At 38.9% G+C, this 20,181-nt stretch overlaps 1 protein-coding gene across 2 annotated transcripts in view; it reads right to left on the bottom strand.

Annotated features, from left to right (window-relative positions):
* The window catches only part of TAF2 (TATA-box binding protein associated factor 2), an 81,493-nt gene that overhangs the window by 38,265 nt on the left and 23,047 nt on the right, over positions 1-20,181 (bottom strand). The window contains exons 5-19 of one of the 2 annotated variants that reach the window (XM_063451108.1): positions 20,001-20,142; positions 19,127-19,358; positions 18,367-18,551; positions 16,931-17,044; positions 15,320-15,419; positions 14,161-14,246; positions 12,200-12,335; positions 9,956-10,110; positions 9,158-9,272; positions 7,823-7,932; positions 6,454-6,519; positions 5,790-6,042; positions 3,125-3,265; positions 1,589-1,699; positions 1,322-1,375 (exon numbers count right to left, since the gene is read on the bottom strand). In XM_063451108.1, the coding sequence (XP_063307178.1) occupies positions 1,322-1,375; positions 1,589-1,699; positions 3,125-3,265; positions 5,790-6,042; positions 6,454-6,519; positions 7,823-7,932; positions 9,158-9,272; positions 9,956-10,110; positions 12,200-12,335; positions 14,161-14,246; positions 15,320-15,419; positions 16,931-17,044; positions 18,367-18,551; positions 19,127-19,358; positions 20,001-20,142 (2,000 nt within the window). The remainder of the gene's footprint in view (positions 1-1,321; positions 1,376-1,588; positions 1,700-3,124; positions 3,266-5,789; positions 6,043-6,453; positions 6,520-7,822; positions 7,933-9,157; positions 9,273-9,955; positions 10,111-12,199; positions 12,336-14,160; positions 14,247-15,319; positions 15,420-16,930; positions 17,045-18,366; positions 18,552-19,126; positions 19,359-20,000; positions 20,143-20,181) is intronic. The other variant, XM_063451109.1, reaches the window with a different exon arrangement.

Below are 20,181 nucleotides of genomic sequence, written 5' to 3'. Positions count from 1 at the left end.
GTCCTATCCCTAGGAATGCTGGAAAAGTGCATTAAGCATGCCTGACAGATTTACACATGTGCAGTTGGAATATTTATTTATCCTGACAGTAGAAGAGAGAGTCTGATCAGTGTGATCATGCAGAGCAGGCTCCAGTGTCTGATTTCTCTCTCCTGCTGCACAATGATGTCCTATTTTTGTCATTAGTGGGCTGGTCTGAAACAGAGGTGGGCATGTAAGAGGTAGGAAGTGGCAGGGTGGAGGGCTGAAGAAACTCCCCTAGTTGATGGACATTTCCCAACCATGCAATCTGACCACAATTTATACTTTTAAAAATATTTTTACTTTATTTTGGTGTACCGTATATACTCGAGTATAAGTCGAGTTTTTCGGCACATTTTTTGTGCTGAAAAACCCCAACTCGACTTATACTCAAGTCACTGTCTGTATTATGGCAATTTACATTACCATAATACAGACAATGGGGCTGTGTGCGTTTACTTACCTCTCCTGCAGCTCCTGTCAGCCAGTCCCCCTCTTGGCTCTCTACTTGTGAGTGCAAACTACCATTATTTATATTTCTTGTCACTAAAATCATACATACTTCACCATTTGAGATTTCTCTTTTTTTTTTGTTCTGCATATTTCACCTTATTTGGGACTACCTGATACCCCTAAAATTAGGGGTAAGTATTTACAAGCGCTCCACTTAAGGGTTTTTGAGGTGGTTTCTCTTCGTATTAACCCTCTCAAATCCCCTATTGTTCTACTATACTTCTGGGACCAGAGAGATCCGTACATAAGTGTTGTAGCAGCTATTTAAAATGTATTTCAGTTATTGTCGTTTAACCCCTTAAGGACACATGACATGTCTGACATGTCATGATTCCCTTTTATTCCAGAAGTTTGGTCCTTAAGGGGTTAAGCGCCTATCTAGCACACAGAACACACTTTTTTCTTTTACTTTTTTTCTTTTTTTAAAGATTGTAAAATGATGCATGTCCCTTTAACCCCTTAAGGACCAAACTTCTGGAATAAAAGGGAATCATGACATGTCACACATGGCATGTGTCCTTAAGGGGTTAAACTGCATAATCTTTGGATGGATGAGCTGTGCTTCTGGCCAAATAGGACTTAAAACACATATGTCCCCATTAGAAAGAATAAACTAGAAAATCTGCCCCCATCGGAAAGGATAAACCAGAAAATCTGCCCCCATTGGAAAGGATAAACCAGAAAATCTGCCCCCATTGGACACGATAAACCCGAAAAAGCACTTCTGCTCCAGGTAAACATTTTTCCTTGTGAAAGATAGCCAACATATAGATTTCTTTATAAGTACCTGAAGTTTGGTTCCTGCTTGATTATAGGGAGAAGTGCCCACATCTGTTTCTTCCTACAATGCATGGCAATGTCACTTGTTTGGTATTTAGGAACCCAATAATGTTGTCAACAACTGAACAGGTAAACTAAAAATAAAATGTGGTCTTTGCATTTTCTAGCAATTTGCCTATAACAATGTACAGACAACATTAAACAAAGTAGCACCACATCATGCTAGCATCAACAATACATTTTAACGGTCAATACAACATGTTTTGTTTCATACCTTGTTTTTCCTATTGTCATTGTACTTTATAAGGTCTAAAATAAACGAAAGAACTTCTTTTGGGCAGAGATTATGAACATCTCTCAGCAAAGCCATTGCAACTGGCATAGTCTGAAAAAAACACAAAAGAAACAAATATTTATTGTAAATAAAACCAAAACCATGCAGTTGAAAGTTCACCATACTGGACACATTTTTATTTAATTTACTGAGGTCCTCAGACTAACAAGCTTTCATTTCTTTTATTAGGTTGTCAAAATTAATGAGTCTGACAGCTCCACCTGCTGCTTGGAAGTGAAATAACAGTGATAGTATTTAAAGGGACACTCCAGGCACCCAGACCACTTCTACCCATTGGAGTGGTCTGGGTGCCAACTCCCACTACCCTTAACCCTGCAAGTGTAATTATTGCAGTTTTTTATAAACTGCAATAATTACCTTGCAGGGTTAACTCCACCTCTAGTGGCTGTCTACTAGACAGCCACTTGAGGGCACTTCCTGGTTCCTAGCACAGGAAACCTGTGCTAGAGCTTCGCTGGACGTCCTCACTCTGTGTGAGGACCTCCAGCGTCGCTCATTTTCCAATAGGAAAGCATTGAAATTAATTTTCAATGTTTCCTATGGGGAGCGCTAATGCGGATGCGTGGCATTGCCGCGCATGCGCATTAGGTCTGCTCAGCCGGTGGGCGGGATCCGTCTCGCCCACCGGCCGGAGTCAGAAGGAGGAGTGGTGCGGAGGAGGAAGCAGCGACGAGGGACATCGTCGCTGCCTCAGGTAAGTTACTGAAGGGGTTTTCCTTTAAGTACAGTTATTTAGGTATGGGACATTATAACAAAAACACAAGATATTTAACAGACAAAAATTGAAATATGACCAAACGTGACTTAGTTGCTTATTACAATGTGCCACAGATCATTCATATCAAAGGCTTTACTAAAATAATCATTAAAATCAATTAGCAGGATTATATTGGACACCAAGAAGGTTAGGCTTTTAAAATGTATAATTTAATGTAGGCCAGAGGCAAGTAAAAAATAAATGCAAGGGAATCTAAAATATCAGACAAGTTAATTGATATTACTTAAGAAATTGACATACATTATCACTGTTCCACCATTGTAGAGTTTTAACTCAATATTCACAATGTATGTAATATATATATATATATAGACAAATACACACACTTTATAATAATAAAAAATATATATAAATGGATTGCTCAATAGAGGACTGCACTTGTTGGCTTTGATTGGAGTCCTGCTTTGGTCTAAGCAGTAACATTCAGCTTCTCCGGCTACAGAAGATCAGATTGCATTGAGGGCGTCCAGCATAATCCAGATAAGTTATCACGCTGTACTACAACGATTTGACATCTTACCATGCCTGGTACTGTAATCTCACTAGCACATATATGTCCCCAAAGCGTCTTTATAAAATAGCATCTGACTGGACGAAGATCAATTAATGATTGATTATTTTGCCATTTCTATGCTGAACTCCTTTCAATAAATATCATTATTGGTTAGGATGCTTACCTTCTGCAGAAAATAGCTTTGGAAATTCATGAAGTTGTTTGTTTTCACAATGTTAGGGCAGCTCTTACAACAGAACATGCGAGTAAAGAGGGATTTCATGGCCGGAGGTCCGGTCCATGTGCTCACCATCGAATTGGCAATCTATAGAAATAAATAACAAACACTAGCAACTTAAAAGGTAAGCACACACCATAGCAAGTTGCCTGTGGCAAAAATAGCCAGATTTGGTTTGTTTGGATGAGAAACTATTCTGATGGCAGGTGATTGGTTTAACAAATACATAAAAAAAACTAAATCAATGCACCATAGATCTGCCCCTGGAACAGACTAAACAGGAGGTGGGGTATAGGTTAATGTGCAGGGAAAAAAATCATTGTGCAATGATCAATATTGGCTCATTCACCCTCACAAAAACACAATAGTTTTTTTTTTTTCTTCTTCTTCTTCTTCAAATCAGTTGGTTGCCATGCTGCCTAAAACATTTTGGTGCGTGTGGTAGCAGTCTTTATGGACTACAATGAAGAATCACTGAGAATTTGTACATGTAATAGGATAAGGCAAGAGGAGATCAGAGAATGGATGAAAGATCGTCACTGGAGACAGAGAACACATTAAAAAATACTAGTATCTGATTGATTAGGATTATACAAGATACAAATTAATGTGAAAAAAGGAGGCAAAAAAAAAGCTGATCAGGAAAAAAAAAATTCTCCAAACTAGTCATAGTCACGACTAATCAGATTTAATTTGCAAAAACAAAGTGTCCATATGTGCTTAGGCTGGAATACAAGAATGTCATCTAAAGAGTTTTTTTTTTTTTTTTTTTTTTTTTTTATAAACATAATAAATCAAGGTGTCCTTTAATAATAATCTCAGATTATGCCAAACTTTATGGCACAAAAAAAAATAAATCGGGGCGGGGCCTAGCAAAGTACTCGACCAAGCATGGAATCGAGCCTCCTGCCGCTCAAACACTGACCCACAAAGGGATTTAATTGTTGAAGACGGCGGCTGGAGCGTTCCGGCACGGAAAACCGGGATGCCGACCCCCAACAATCATGCAGAGCGGTTGCGGCCTAGAGAGGACCCTGGGCGGGAGAGACGGCCGACCTCCAGTCCTCTGTCTCTTACCCCAGCAGAACCACACAGAGTCCCGTTCCTCCCCCCCGGAGTGGTGGGGCCTGAACAAGCCACAAAGCGACGCTCTGAACAGCAACTCGACACACAAGATGGCGGACGTACTTACCTGCCACAGCCAACCAAAGCGAGTACCCATACACTGCGGACCGGTGGCCCAAGGGACCCTGGAGTCAAGGCTTGATGCCATCCTGGCGGCCTTTTGGGCGAAGCTGGTGGCAACAGCAACAAATCCCAAACGAGAACCCCAAACGACAGCCCAGAGGCAGAGGACACAAAATGGCCGCGGACCACACAACGGCACACGGCGGCGCCCAACACTCACCACAACTGGCAACCGCCTCCGGGGAAAGGGAAACATCCACAGACCGCCTCCCCAACAGCGGAGTAAATTACCCGCAAGGCGACGCAAGACCGCGACCCGGCCCTGTTCTCCCTCCCTCGATGAGGACAGACTTGGGCGGTGCTGGGTCCCCGGTCGGCGGCACGAAGAAACGGACCTCAACACAGGCCTGGGACCAGGGGCCTCCTCACCTCACCTCTGCCCGGCAGACAGACATGGAGCCCTCAGAGGCTCGATCCACCAGGCGCACTCCATAGCCGACCTGGACAGAGACTAAAAAACGTGGCCCACCGAAGGCATCGGCTGAATATCTGGCCCTCTGAGACAGGCGCTACCCTATGGTTACCGAATCCACTACCATTGCCGACCACCCATACTGCTCACACAGAGGCTCACCGGACCCACTAGCCAGAGACTCAGGCTATTATTGGGACTGTCACTCACCAGGAAGATCAGGTACCAGGGCAGGGGACAGGATGACACTACTATAACGCGCTACCTGGACATATCAGTCGCTACCATGCTTGTATACCCATGACTGACTCGTACCAACCCTTGCCTGGACTCCATGAACTACACCGTTCACCCAGTTACCTACCCTTGTAGTCCCGATGGCACACCACCCGATCTGCACCGCGGAGCATCTTGATACTCTGATGTTATTTTTGATGTCTGTCATTGTGCTAACCTAGCCTGACTCCTGTATCGCACAGAGTAACCCAATACAAAACGCCTAGTGACACCCTTAATTGTCTCCAAGCTACCCAGTGCATATATCTAATCTGTGTTCCCCATTCGACTATATTAGACTAAGCACTGATTATCCTTTCTGGTTATAGTTCCTAAAAAACATGCAATGTTATCACCATACCAGAGTAATGCTATACCTTTTAACTCGTTAGTTATAGCTGTTGTTAATCTATGCTTAATGGCAAAGTGTTTTTTTTTTCTCATCATTTCATTGACATGCCTACCATAAATGCCGATTCACTCAACCTATTATAACTGACCAAAAGTTACGTACACATCCTGTTTACAAAAAAATGTGCAACTGACCCGTGTCATGATAATGTTTGCTGTAATATGCCTGTACCTGCTATTGTGGCACAGAAGGCTTGTCTGTATACCCTATTGCACGAAAATAAAGAATACAAAAAAAAAAGTCTCTATATTGTACAAGCTTACCTTAGCAAGGCAGAAACATGCCATCATTCTAACTCGGTAGAAGCACTGTTCTTGCTCCAAGATGTCGGTCAACGCCAACCGTGACGCAGGAGTCGGAAAGGATTCCAGTGCAAGAATCGATTCTTCTTGTGCAACAACATCTCTTTCATAACGCAACTGATATTGCCACATGAAATCTGCCTGTTCAAACTCAACCTTTCTCAAAACAGACATGTCTGGATCAATTCTTATCCAGAGCAATGGGGAATCAGCACTGCAAAGAGACATATCATACAGGTATAAAAATGTTACTACATTACAGGAGGCTTTATATATGTTTAAGTCTCTCTTTACTAGAACTCCACAGCAGTACAAGTTATTCTACAAATATCAGCCAATCAGAAATCCTAAAATAAAATAGAAAATAAAATTATGACTTGACAAGAGGGTGAGGAGAGTTCAGAGAGGTTTTTTAAGGAAGTTAAAACAGTCACAAATGTTTCCCCATACATTGTACTGGGATAATGTTATTTATTATCAGCATTTATTTAGCACCAACCAACATCCTTTACAATTATACAATGGGGATATTTAACAAGGAGTTATCCCAAGGAGACAAATACACACACAACCTTTAAAGTAAAATAGACACATATGTTAAATGTCTTAGAAATACACAACTTACTCCATTGCAGATAGATCCATGTCTACCTCTTCCCCATTCATCAGAGGGATTTTTTTCTTTTTATTTCTGTCAAGAAAAAAAACAAAAAAACACAACAGTTACTATTGTATAACACAGTGTTCTAAGGCATGGGTGTCATGTCAAACCGGGCCAATCAATTATAATAATTCCCTCTAAGCCGTCAACTTAATAGGCTACAATTCCCGTAATCCTCTGCAAACCAAGCCTTTAACTGGAGGAACACGATTAAGAACCCAATGAACGCTCAAAAACTTATATAATCTGTCCAGTAAGCCCAGCTGCCTTTTTAAGCTCATTTGATAGATTGTTATGGAGTAAAAACATATAAACTGATTTATTTAAAGGAAACACTATAAGCAGGTTCAGGTCAGTGGAACTGTGTAAGACATTGTAGGTTTATGAGAGATTAATGAACGTTCAAAGCCTTTCAAAAACCATATTCCTTAGTGAGGTACTAAGTGGAAACACATGCAACTTTATGAATATCTGTCCAAAACACTTCACGTCACATCAAAAACAGATGAAGGAGCAAAGGATAACCAGGGTCCAAAGTGACACTGTATACCAAGCACACAAATATCACTAGGAGGGACACGACAACAGTTAGCACCGCAGAAAAAATGAGTATGTTGGCTCCTCTTTTAAGCTGGACCATATAGGTTTACGTCAGCAGGTATTAGGTTAGTGTGCAGTGTTTTCTAAAATACTACAGACTAACTGCGTATCTTACTTTTACTTATTTTTTGAAGTGGGATTAAAACAAAGTCTAGGACTCAGTAACAAAGATAAACTTTCCTTCAATTCATGCATCACAGAGCATAGAGCACCTGTATCACAAACTATTATTATCACACTCCTATCTTATTTGATATTAGACATGTGCACCATTGAAATTTTCGTTTCGTACGAATGATTTCATACTAAATAAAAATTTCCTTCGTCAATCCCGAATCGTTTACAAACCATTCGTTTTTTAATGAAATTTGTTAAAAAAGAAACAATTGTTTTCATCCATTAAGATGAAAACAGCACTGCACACGCTCCAAAAAAAAAAAAAGTCAAGGAGGGAGCCAGCAGCGCTACCAGCTCCCTCATTGTAATAAATAAATAACTATTTCTACCCCCCCCCCCCGCATTAAAATCTATGGGGGTCACCATGACCCCCATATTAATAAAAGGGAGTTTAAATCCTCCTGCATGCCCCTACTCGCAGCTTGTCGCCTAAACAGCGAGTAACCAGTGGCTGCTCGCTGTCATTTCAAACTAAATATGGGGGTCACTTTGACAACCATATTGATAAAAGGCAGGTTAAATCCTCCCACAGGCCCCCCCTACTCGCGACAATTACCTTCTGCTTTTCGAGTGGCACGGTATATCATGCTTGAGACTGTTTTCTTCAATCTGTAGAGTATGGTTAAATGAACCATCGAGTTCTTGAACAGTCACTTTAAGGGGTCCCTGTATAAAAAAAAAAAAAAAAAAGCAAGAAATTGAGTTGTGGTACAGGAGATTATACCATGTATTACTTTTAGTTCCAATTGTATATGTCCACCAGACGATTAAAAGTTTTCAAAACAGAAATAACTAAATATTTACAAATAATCAAATCTACACATGCACATGAATGGCAGCAAATTAAGATCTTAAGAGGGTATCAAACTTTTTGCATTTAATTTAATTGCACATTATAATGATGTTATTTTTTTAGTTGGCTCATTTTGGCAGTTACCCGTACAAAATTGGGTTGGAATAATTGGGCCAATACTGGGGGCCATGAAACAATAGCAGGTTAAGCATTATAAAATAAGCATTATAAACTTGTGCATGATGTGCACAGTCAGTGAGGAATTAAAAAAAAAATCTGATGAATATGATACTTGTCTTCTAAATTAAAGGATGACATTGCACCATAACCACTTCATCAAACTGAAGTGATTATGGTGCAAATACTCTGTTAATGCAACCATTCTTTTTTCTTTTTTTAATATATATTTAATTCAAAAGATAAAGAACTATTTTTTTTCTTTGTGTAAGAGTCCATTAAATGTGAATAGATTCCATCTATGTATTTTCTATGATATTTTGTCATAGCAACTCCTTAATTAAAATGCCATTATTTAAGTGAGTTTTTATTTTCCTTTCATTACATTTTTTTTTTTTTTTTTAATATCTGTGTTTAGTCTTCCCTGTGCCAGGTGGGCCATTAAAGGAACATTTTGGACACCATGACAACCTCATCTCAAAGAAGTTAAGGTGCCAGGAAGGTCATGGATGCCATCTTACCTGCATTAGTTACACCGTTTACGAATGGTTTAACCCCAAAGTTGTGTAGACATCCACTTTGCCAACTGGTTTCCAGCAATGTCTTGGGCCTCGGTACATACCTTTGTCAAACAGTTTAGTGAATGAGAAGCTAGTGAGAGGCTCAGAGCGTAGGCCAATCCTTGGCTTTATCATTGAAGCCTCAGACATCGCTGGAAACCAGCTGGCAGAACAGATGAGCTCCATCTTCACAACTTTGGAGATTTTCTCCCTCTCTTAATCCAAAAAGAAAGGGAAAAAATTAAAGTATAGCCCCTGCCATGGATGTGGTACATCTATTTAAAACGTTGCAAAAGACAAAAGGTTGTTTGCCATTTCTAGTTCAGGCAGGTAGGTCTTTATTAAAACAACAGCCCCTTACCACATATTTCTGTGTTCCCAACGATGTATAGTCCTGCTTGATTTCCAATTCCAAAACATTTCTTTTTCTATTAAATGCAAAACTGCCATAAAACTTGACTACACCGCTTTGGTCTCTGGAAGATACTGTTAAGTCTTAACCAAGCATGTTCAATTATGTGGCTTCTTAGCATAAACACTGTACATGTAATCCTTGCATATTTGAAGGGAACATAAATTACAAACACACACAACACATATACATTTGTCACTCAATGCTAATAATGAGGCCATTCTTCTAAATGAAAAAGGAAACAAATGGTGCATTGCAACAGCACTTGCTATGTGTTGCTTTGCAGCTGTGTTTCTACATGAGAACACAAATATGGAACATCCCCTGGAATGGCTGATGTTACCAGGACCTTCTCTCGCAGGTGCTATTGTGATTCCAACAGGATCTCCCCAAGTATTTAACACAGGAACATATTATGTGCCACATATAAATATACTTCTATAGCAATCCAGAGACAAAAAAAAAATAAGATAGCTTTGACGGGCATGATTCAAAAAATTATCTTATCTCACAGCTCACAGATACAGACAATGAAAATAAAGATTCTTTTTTTCCCCATGCAAACTGTTGATCACCTGGACCACAGAGGTTTACTGATTTCTTTGTGTTTGACTCTACTGGATGTCCTCCAAACCCCAGCAATTTGCACTATATAAAGTATCCAGAAAACAAAGTAAATAACGTTTGCACACATGTACCAAGTTAGCGCAGACAATAATGAAACCCACTCAGAACAGAGAAGGATACACCCACTGTTTTATTAAAGGTTGGATGTCTTTTCCAGAAACGTTAGAGATGGATTTCAGAAACCCAGATGTGGAAACCAACATCTGACTCCACATGTGGGACTGGAACTTCTGAGAGGAAGCTGTGCTGGCCAAACTTAAAAGCTTGTTGAAAACCTGCAATGAAAAAAGAAAAACAAAACTACAATATAGGTTCTAAAACTGAAAGGTGAATATGAATATTGTGCCACTGTCTAAGCATCACATGTGAAGAATCAAGAATATGTGTTTTTTCTTTTTAGCAAAAAAAACAAACCATTACAGATATACATATTTATTTATTTTTAAATCACATCCAACAAAACATTTAGACCATTTTGTCACAACATGTATACTCATGCTAGCTTACATTTAGAAAAATGGAATTTGTACCACCCGTCACTAGTGCTAGTTTTCAACTTGCTTACAAATACATAACAGTAGAGTGGCTGTAAATGGTGACTCCCTAACATCGCCCTGCTATGCAGATACCTATGGAGATTGGCAGAGGTTATACCGCACAGATTATTTTGTTGCTTGCAATGGCATGTATCATACAGATTTTTGGTTTTTAATCTTTGTGGACATTATGTCCACATAAGGTCAGTTTAACTCTGAACAAAATTATAAACGCAACACTTGTTTTTGCCCCCATTTTTCATGAGCTGAACGCAAAGATCTAAGACTTTTTCTATGTACACAAAAGGCCTATTTCTAGCCAATATTGGTCACAAATCTGTCTAAATCTGTGTTAGTGAGCATTTCTCTTTTGCCGAGATAATCCATTTACCTCACAGGTGTGGCATATCAAGATGCTGATTAGACAGCATGATTATTGCAAAGGTGTGCCTTAGGCTGGCCACAATAATATAAATAAATAAAAGTATATATGAAACATTAACAGGGTTATTCATGAAAGTGAGAATTTAAAGTAAATTTCTAATTTAAGCACAAAATTGCCGATTGGAAAAAGTCAGTTTTGCTTTTATAGTTTGACTACTTTGGACTAAATGTGAAATACACTTTGATTTCTCACTTTAGAGAATAACTCCGTTAATGTGTCAAAATAATAGCAACATACGGTTTCCTTTTTATATATACATAAAACTGCGGTTCTATGTTATATTTATAGGCTAGGGATGCCTCTTATAGTTCAAGTAAATGTCCTGGATTTTGTTTTTCAAATTTATAATAACAGTGAAGACGCTAACTTATATTGTATATATTGTATCGAAAAATACGATATGTATCAAAGAAAAAGCAAAACTATAAACGTTAATCGAAGTCTAAACTAACACTTTATTTAAAAAAGATTTTTTAATATAGGCTTAAACTTTTGGCCAACGTTCCTCCCTAAATTTTACCGTCGCCCAATATTGCATATTCAAATATTTTCACAGTCCTTCTGCCATCAGGGTTTTGATAGGCCCTGCATGCCAGGAAGTTGTCAGTAATAGTTTAATGAGCTACCAGGAAACAGGACAGTTTTGCCAACTTCTAACTGACCATGCTGGCTTGAGTCCACAATGACTGAATCTGCTACCAGAAAATCAGACCGTTTTGAGTGAAGCTTGTACAGGACCATGCTGGCCAGGGTCAACAATGGATCCATTTCATCTGGGTTCTCCAGATTGTCTCTGAAGATTCAGGTACCATCAGAGGGTAAAGTGCTGAAGTGGCTGCTAAATCAACTTGTAATTGGAGTTTGCCTTTTATTCTTGTGTCTGCTTCAATAACCCATTTGACTATTAGGAAATGCAATCATGTGCAGCTCAAAGAAACACATCAAAGCAAAAGGAGGGGGAAAAAAGGTGTTAATTTTGGCAGTAAATAGAACACCCAGTGTAAAGGATATTAAATTTAACTAATATGGTATGTATAAGGAAAAACGACAGAAGGACAAGAGGCTAACTTGACGCTGAATATTGCTCTATGACAAGAAAAAAAAGGGTTAAGAGAAATCTGCACGTTTGCAACAGTTTATCATATCGCAAAAGCAGAAGAGCATCATATTTATTATGGATTTTTTATAATTTTTAAGGGAAAGCACCACCAAAATATCCCCTTGGATAGGCTATGGTGCACAGAGCTGGCTTATCCTAATCTCCATTAATTCTATTAATTGTTGCTGCTCCACCGAGAAGTTTCTGGCTACTAGATATTGCAGAATCAAAGCCCACAAACCCCATGTTAAGCAAGTGAAACCCATCCCCACGGTTGCTTTTACCTGCAGCATGAATTCCATACTGATGCGGTTTTCTATCAGTCGCATGACAAGGTGAGCTTTGCACTGGAACATGCTGTAATACTCCCAGGACAAGGTATGAGGGTGTTTTATAGAGAAGTGGAGGTGTGAAGAAGGGCTGCAAAATAAAATCGTGAAAAATTAATGTTTGTCAATAATAATTCTGCAAACAGCCCTCCATTAAATTAGAAGGTATGAACAATTCAACAATATGTGCAATTCCTTTATGAAAGCCACATAAAGGCAACTAAGGATTGCAGAAATGTTTGAGCTCTATTAATAATTTAATTCATACTACTGAAGTTCAGAAAGAGAAGGAGTAGAATGTGAATTGTGAAATCAAGTGGCACAGCAGCCAGTGAATCAATATCAGTAAATATTGGGGATTCATGGAGGTCTGTCTTACATTTAGGATGAATTGCTTTATTAGTGCACTGTGGCTGGGTACAAAAAAAAAAAATACAATAAACATATGAATGGAATCCTACAAGCACAGAGATGGTCATTAACCAGAAAGAGTGTCAACATGGACTGCGCACAACTGATTCACTCCCATGTCAAAGAGCAGTTACCGGGGTGACTCAAGAAATGCTTTTACAGGTATTTGCCATAAGGGGACGCTGCATATGGAGACAAATTCTGCAATAACAGGCCAAGATATTGGTGTACGGATGTACATATAGCCATCCAAGTTATAGTAAAGTCTCTTAAAGTAACAGATTTGTTATGTGCAAAATATATGCATTTATGGTAAGCCACATACGAATGAAAACGTTCACTTTCTCTAGATTGTAAGCTTGTTTGACCTTGTTTCTTAGTAACTCTTGTAATAGTTGGTCTCAGTTGTTTTCTCTTGTATCCTGACATTTAATTTGTAAAAATCTCCAGAATATGTTGGCGTTAATGAAATTATTTTGTATTATTTGTATTTATATAAGGACATTTCTGGCATTCCCTCCCCATACACCTTCAGGTAACTACATTGGGATGTTCCCATGGAATCTTCATCATCCCTTTTCTTTGATGGCTAAGTACAGTATGTGTAACACCTAGTGTTTGGTTTTTATATTTTATGTTACAGGAGGACATTACATGTCATATGGCTACAGTAACGTTGGGATACTGTTAGGGCTCTGCATATTGACTAGAGGTCACGCTGCAATTTCACCACACCTCCCATTGTTCTCTCTTTGTAATTACGTCTACCTGCCCGCTTTTCCTAGCTCTACATCACAGCATCCTCATCACTGGTTTAGACAGCAGGGATACAGGCTTTTCAATACAACAGTTTTTACCTCCGATCCTCGTAATCGAACTTCATCATGCTCTTACTCATCACTAATTTTGTCCCACAGTTTTCAGCGTATAGTTAACACAATGTTTCTCTCCTGCATTCATTCCCATATGAGCCCATACACTATGATAAAAAGCTAGTAATTTATTTTTTTACATTTCTATTTAACAAACTTAAACACTAAACAATGTGCCAATGTGATTCTGTAACTTTTATATACTTTCCAGGAAGGTGTTGTGGGGGGAGGTGGGGCTTTCATTAAGCATAAAAACATCTTATCTCATAGCTTAATGACATTTTGCTAACACCCCTGCAGTTACCCTGCTCAGTCATCTGCCTTTTAGAAGTGAAATCTGTGTAAGCAGTCCTAGCTACACCTCCCCCTGGCTGGGATTCACACAGCCTCCATGAAAAATAATGGCTTCATTTTCAATCAGATCTTACAGCACAGTGTGTTTAATTAACAGAGCAGGAAATAAGTGCTAAAGTAAACAATCTCCCACAGCGAGCTTTGTGGCCTCGTGGTTTATGATCATGTCTCCAGAACCCTTCTAGAACAATTTTCCCATAGCCAAAAACTCCTTTTCACAAGAAATGAATAGGAGCTTTACACACAACTGAAAGGAATACAAAAAGTAAACTGACTCACTTGTCCTTTTCTTTGCCAGAAGAAAATATGGGATGGAGTAAAACCCCTCCTGTTCTCAGTTCATGGGCTACAATCATGTCCAGCTCCTAATATTAAAAATAAAATCCATTAACTGAAATAAATAAGGGCGGGGTCAAGAGCAGAAGAAATCATCGATGTACGTAAACCAATTATGGAGGACATCGTTGGCTAATAATTGTGTAATATACTAACCAATAATGTTGGGTTTCTTGCAGGAATATTGTTTTTTTTTTTTCTTCTTCTAATACATACTCATCCAAACTATTTCTCACTGAGCTGCCTGACGAGCAAGTATAATTAACATCACATTAAACTGTGAAGCGTATTTAAATGGAGTTGAAGGAAGAAACACACAAAACACACGAAAATCATAACAAAACCAACTGTGACTTACACATGAAATGATGTGCTGGGAACAGAACTATGCTGTATAACCATTTTTTAGGCAGGTAGCACGGCGAGATTACATTTAATACCTGGGTGAACACCATGCTCTTGTTTATGGCAATGATTTAACTTGGATTCTAGATATTATCAGCAGCACTCTATTTATGGGTAGAGAGGAGGGAACGTAGCATAGAAAGGTGGGGATACATAATATTGAGGACATCAAACTGGGGTTAAGCCCCAGGTGTCTCCGGAACCTAGCTCTAGACATGCCGCACTCTCACATCCACATAGTGCGGCACACACAGCACTGTGGGGGTTAATTGAATGTAGATAGTATATACTTCAGATGTAGCAGGACTGCCACACATACAATCACAGTTAAAAACACTAAAGATCCACTTTACATAACATGACTCAAATGCTAGCATAATTTAGGCAACAATTTTCTTTCTAAAGTTTTTTTCTAAATGACAAAACATAATAGGAGGAGAAACGGCTGTGTTGATGCTAATACTTACATACTTATTCACTAATCAGTGAATTGCTACTAATTAAACAGCAAATTAAATTTTTTAGTTCAAAATAGCCCAGCTGCAGAAATGATCAGATTCCCAAATCATGGTTAAATAAACAACCCTGCTTGTTTCAGGTGGTCTTCAATATTAAACTTTATAAGTCAGGAGAAATTGTGTAGAGAAAAAGGGTGAGGGAGTGTAATCCTGGAAATGTAAACATAGATGTTTCTCACTTCTTTGATCCAGTGACGATATTGATTGACACCAAATGTTTTCTTCATCCAGAGGCCGTAAATATATCCAGATATGCCTTTCAGAACCCACTCGTCAGACCTGCAAAAACGAGGAACATCATAAACTCGTATGAATGGCAGCAGGATGGCTGGCAATGTCACACGCTGTGACTGAAGGTAAATTGTGTGTTTAGCATGAAATCCAGTTTTCTACCAAACACAGGTTAGTACTACACAAAATATTTATCATTAAAGTATTAAATATTACAATAAAATACGTGTAGGCATCATGGCCTCACAAAATAAACAGAATTTATAAAAAAAAAATGGGAAATAATATGTTAGTAATATTTGTGATCTATTCTACTCTGGAAAATAACCATGTACCATCCATTTTCTGGTTATATATCTTCACGGATCAGCCACAACACTAAAACCACTGACAGGTGAAGTGAATAGAGTTGATTATATTGTTATAATGGCACCTGTCAAGGGATGGGATATATTAGGCAGCAAGTGAACAGTCCGTTCTTAAATTTCATGTGTTGGAAGTAGGAAAAATGGGCAAGGTGAAAGACCTGCATTAGTCTGAAAAGAGCCAAATAGTGATGGCTAGACGACAGAGTCAGAGCATCTCCAAAGTCTTGTGGGGTGTCAACGCAAATCAAACCCATGGAGATCTCACCACCTTACAATTCACATGACTTAAAGGATCTGCTGCCAATTTCTTGGTGCCAGATATCACAGGACACGTTCAGAGGTCTTGTGGAGTCTGTACTTTGATGTATCAGAGCTGTTTTTGCAGTACAAGATGACATGTACAATATTAGGCAGGTGGTTTTAATGTTGTGGTTGATCAGTGTATGTGCATATATGTAAAAGTGTTAAAGAAACATTACAGCAATTGGTTCCTGACCCACAAATGAAAGAAATAAAACAAAATTACTTACCTTTTGACTCTCGCTGTGCTGTTCGGTCCGCAGTCCCTGTGCTTTCTTCGCGAATTGGATTTGGACTCCCATAGGGAATCAATGCATTAAACATTGCAGGACCTCATCCAGGAAGTCTCTCGAGTAGCCATCTGCGTGAGAGTCACTAGCGGTGGACTTACACAGCATTGTAAACACTGCCTTTCCTCAAAAAAGGCAGCGTTTACATGGCTGACCCTATAGTGACTGGCTTTAAGCCCCAGAATCACATTAAACAGTAGTGGTTCTGGTGACTATAGTGTCCCTTTCACCATGCTTCCTGAGAGATAACCAAGCAAGGTATGCTCAAAAGTATGTGTTTATCATCCTCCATGTACAAGAACAGACAGGCGTTATTTTTTATTATTGCTTCACTAATATATTGTTTATTAATGAGAATTGCTCATTAATATGTGTGTCATATTAATGATAATCAAAGTTTGTAAATATTTGTTTTATATTATTGTGAGCTATTAGTCGTCTCATTTTATTTTTTTGTTACTTTCCATATTGTTCAAAATTTAGTCGCTCAGCTGCCGATTTATGTTTATTCATATTTTTTTATATATTACCCACATATTTTATTTTTTAACAGACATGCATTTGTCAATATTCACACAGTCAGGCAGTATAGTTTACTCACCATGACATTCTGGAAATGAAGCATCCAAAAAACTGCTGGGCCAAAGACTGAGCCAGACATCTTCTAGTCAATGGAGTTTGGTCTATGATCATAGCACTATGCAGAAGGTTTGTGCTACAAGAAATATGAACCAAAAATATCAAAATAGGGCAAAGAAAAAACAGCAAACATAAAAATACTTTCCTAAATTCACCTTAATGACATTTTTAAAAGTCAGTATGGCCTTAAACATTTAGCAGTTTATAAATGCTCACCATGTAACATGGAAGCAATGTCCAGAAAATACAATCAATAAGGATGGCCAGGTTTGCACTTCAAATGACACTTTTGCATTTTCCATTTTTTCAAATAAACTTGAACCGATTAGTGAAAGAGAACCATGTGGCAACTGGGTAAGCTTGTGCCTTGCCATAACAGAATGCTCACCCAATGACATTTCCAGATACATGGATTGAAGTGGTCAAGGTACACTATGAGGTGAGGCTGTGACGAGAGGGGAGGCTGTGACGAGGGGGGAGGCTGTGACGAGGGGGGAGGCTGTGACGAGGGGGGAGGCTGTGACGAGGGGGGAGGCTGTGACGAGGGGGGAGGCTGTGACGAGGGGGGAGGCTGTGACGAGGGGGGAGGCTGTGACGAGGTGTTAGGGTGTGATAAAGGGTAAGGCTATAATAAAGGGTTAGGGTGTGATAAGGGGTAAGATGGTAGATTTGAGGGGGGTGTAGTATGGTCAGGGTGTGATGAGTGAGAGAGTGTATTATGGTCAGGATAGACATGGATGAGAAATGCAGGGGAAATGATAAATGATGACAAAACCTTACTTGATGGTCTCAAAAGAGGTACAGATAAAAATATATATATGTGCTGGGAACATATATACTCACTGTGGATGAAAGAGAGGTGGATCTACATTGTATGTTGATTAGTGGACCAGAGTTCAGGTTATTTTGTTGTGGGGGGTGAATATGCCTCAGAGAAGCAAGTGAATCAAAAGAACTGGGCAATGCTGATAGAGGACAGTTTAGTATTAAGTATAAGGAGGGTAAGTGATGGGAGGGAGAAACAATTAAGGACGAGGGTAGGAAGATTAATGGGTCTAGGTTTATATACATTATTTTGGCAGCTTAAGTGGGGGGAGGAATTGCAGGAGAAAAGTGGCCAAGTAAGGGTAAGCAAACGATTTGAGCTCAGGTTAAATTGTAGGGTCCTGTCAAAAATATGAACGTATTAGGGGGCTGTTAGGATTATAGATGCACCAAAGCCAGAATGGAGTCATTAAAAAAAGTGGAGGTGTGCCAATAATCAAGTTAAAGGTGACAATGATTTGAGGGGAGAGTTGGTTTAGCATGGAGTACATTCTTTAAAAAAAACCAAAAAAAAACATTAAGGGTACCTATGACAATGATAGAAATTTAAGGGAGATTAATGCTCATACCAACCTGAAAATACTCATGGATGCGTACGAAGATACTTCAAGGTAAGCTTCATCAACAAAAACGGTTTTAAAACAGGAATACGGATAACGGCATGTAAGGATCTCTTCATAAAACTCAAACACTTCATGCAGATATGAGGTAGTATGTTTGAGGAGTGGGAGCAGCTGAGGTAAACAGAAGTGGGTTACCTGGGAAAACAAGAATAGATTGTCAATGAGAAGGGTTTAATATATCAAAGAGAAAACACTTGCAAGCTGCTTTTTCATATATCCCTCAGACACGCAGAAAACATTTTTTTCTACTAAATTAGAAATTTGAGGTAAAATACCAAAACACCATTTAAAGTTACTGTAACAATTCCTTGAAATGGTTCACTTCACTTTCCAATCTATCACTTTAAGAGTCTAATTGAAGTTCATGGATCCACCTATTTAAACCTTCAACTTCAATGTCTCAGTGAACAACTAATGTGTCTCTACCTGTGTGCAGTTGACCCTTCTCCTGGATATTCCTATAGATGGATTTACTGTTGCCAAACCTGATAGGACTTTAACAAACCTTCTGGATTGTCCCTATAATATTCAAACTAACCGGATTATCACCTAAACATTGCTCTCAATCCTGGTGATTATCCTTTATTCTCCCAGATTGACCACTCATACTGGTGAGTAGTCTGTATTTTTAACTTGTTTGACAAATCTACTGTTTAAAATATTAGTTACATTTCTAGATAAGGTGCAGATAGACTGCAATCGTGCATTACCTCATGCATGTATGGGTCAACCAGGATCTCAAATGGACCAACTGCAAGGGAGATGTTAGGAGAAGCTGTGGGTATTGCAAGTGTGTAGTGGAAGGTCTTCTTCCTCATGTCAGGAGTGTAAACCGTTTCAATTAGATCTCCATTTGAAACCGCCACCATGGACGCATCAACTGTAAACTCCAGCTTCCATGTGCAGAGCTCAGAGTAAGAATCAACACAAGGAAACCAAAACCTACAGGCACAAAAAAAATGAGACAAAAAAATATGAGAAGCATGAAGGAGAGCCTCTAAGAGCAGTTTATTTGTTACAGATTACATATTTATCTTGTATGTTAATATGAGAAAAGATTCCACAAAAATATTGTATACATAGCGACACTCTACACACCATGCAGTGTTACCAAATTCTTTATATTTGAGAGGTGACTTTATGCACCCTCGAAAGGATTTGAAAGTTGTTGTTTTTTGTATACACCACTCCATGATACTGTATTCAACAAGTCCATAGGACTATGCAGGCAACGACCCCTAGGTAACTAGATCATTTATTAAATACTTTAGCTGCACACTAAATAAATAATGTTTAGTTATTACACATATTTACTGCAAACGTTGTGCAAGAGGTTTCTCTACACTGTTGTAGCTGTAAGTTAGCTTCTCATCTTCTCAATTGAATTTAGCTACAACTCCCAAAAGGCCTTGCTTTAATCAGTTCCCGCTATGGGACTATTGTCACTGCAGAAGCTGCAAGGCCTGCCGATATTTAACACATTTTAGCAAATTGTTTATGCATATATTTTTGTAAAAAAAATAAAATAATCATAATAATAAGTAGTTAACTCCAGCCTGTATTGTCCCTTTGAAGTTACCATACCTGGTAGAGTTCTGATATCCATATGAGAATACATGAGCTCCCCGCTCTGCCATGCTGCCTTCGACATTGGGTACCACAAAATGCAGCCCACCTTTTGGCTGATCCAAGGAGAATTCAATGTTTACTTTCAGACCTTTCAGCTCTGTAGAGAGTACACAACAATATTTCACAAAATTATTAC

This window comes from Pelobates fuscus, chromosome 4 (assembly GCF_036172605.1).
Source record: "Pelobates fuscus isolate aPelFus1 chromosome 4, aPelFus1.pri, whole genome shotgun sequence".
Classification (NCBI taxonomy): Eukaryota; Metazoa; Chordata; class Amphibia; order Anura; family Pelobatidae; genus Pelobates; species Pelobates fuscus.
Note: the sequence above shows the minus strand (reverse complement) of the source record. Positions and strands in the feature narration are given on the sequence as shown.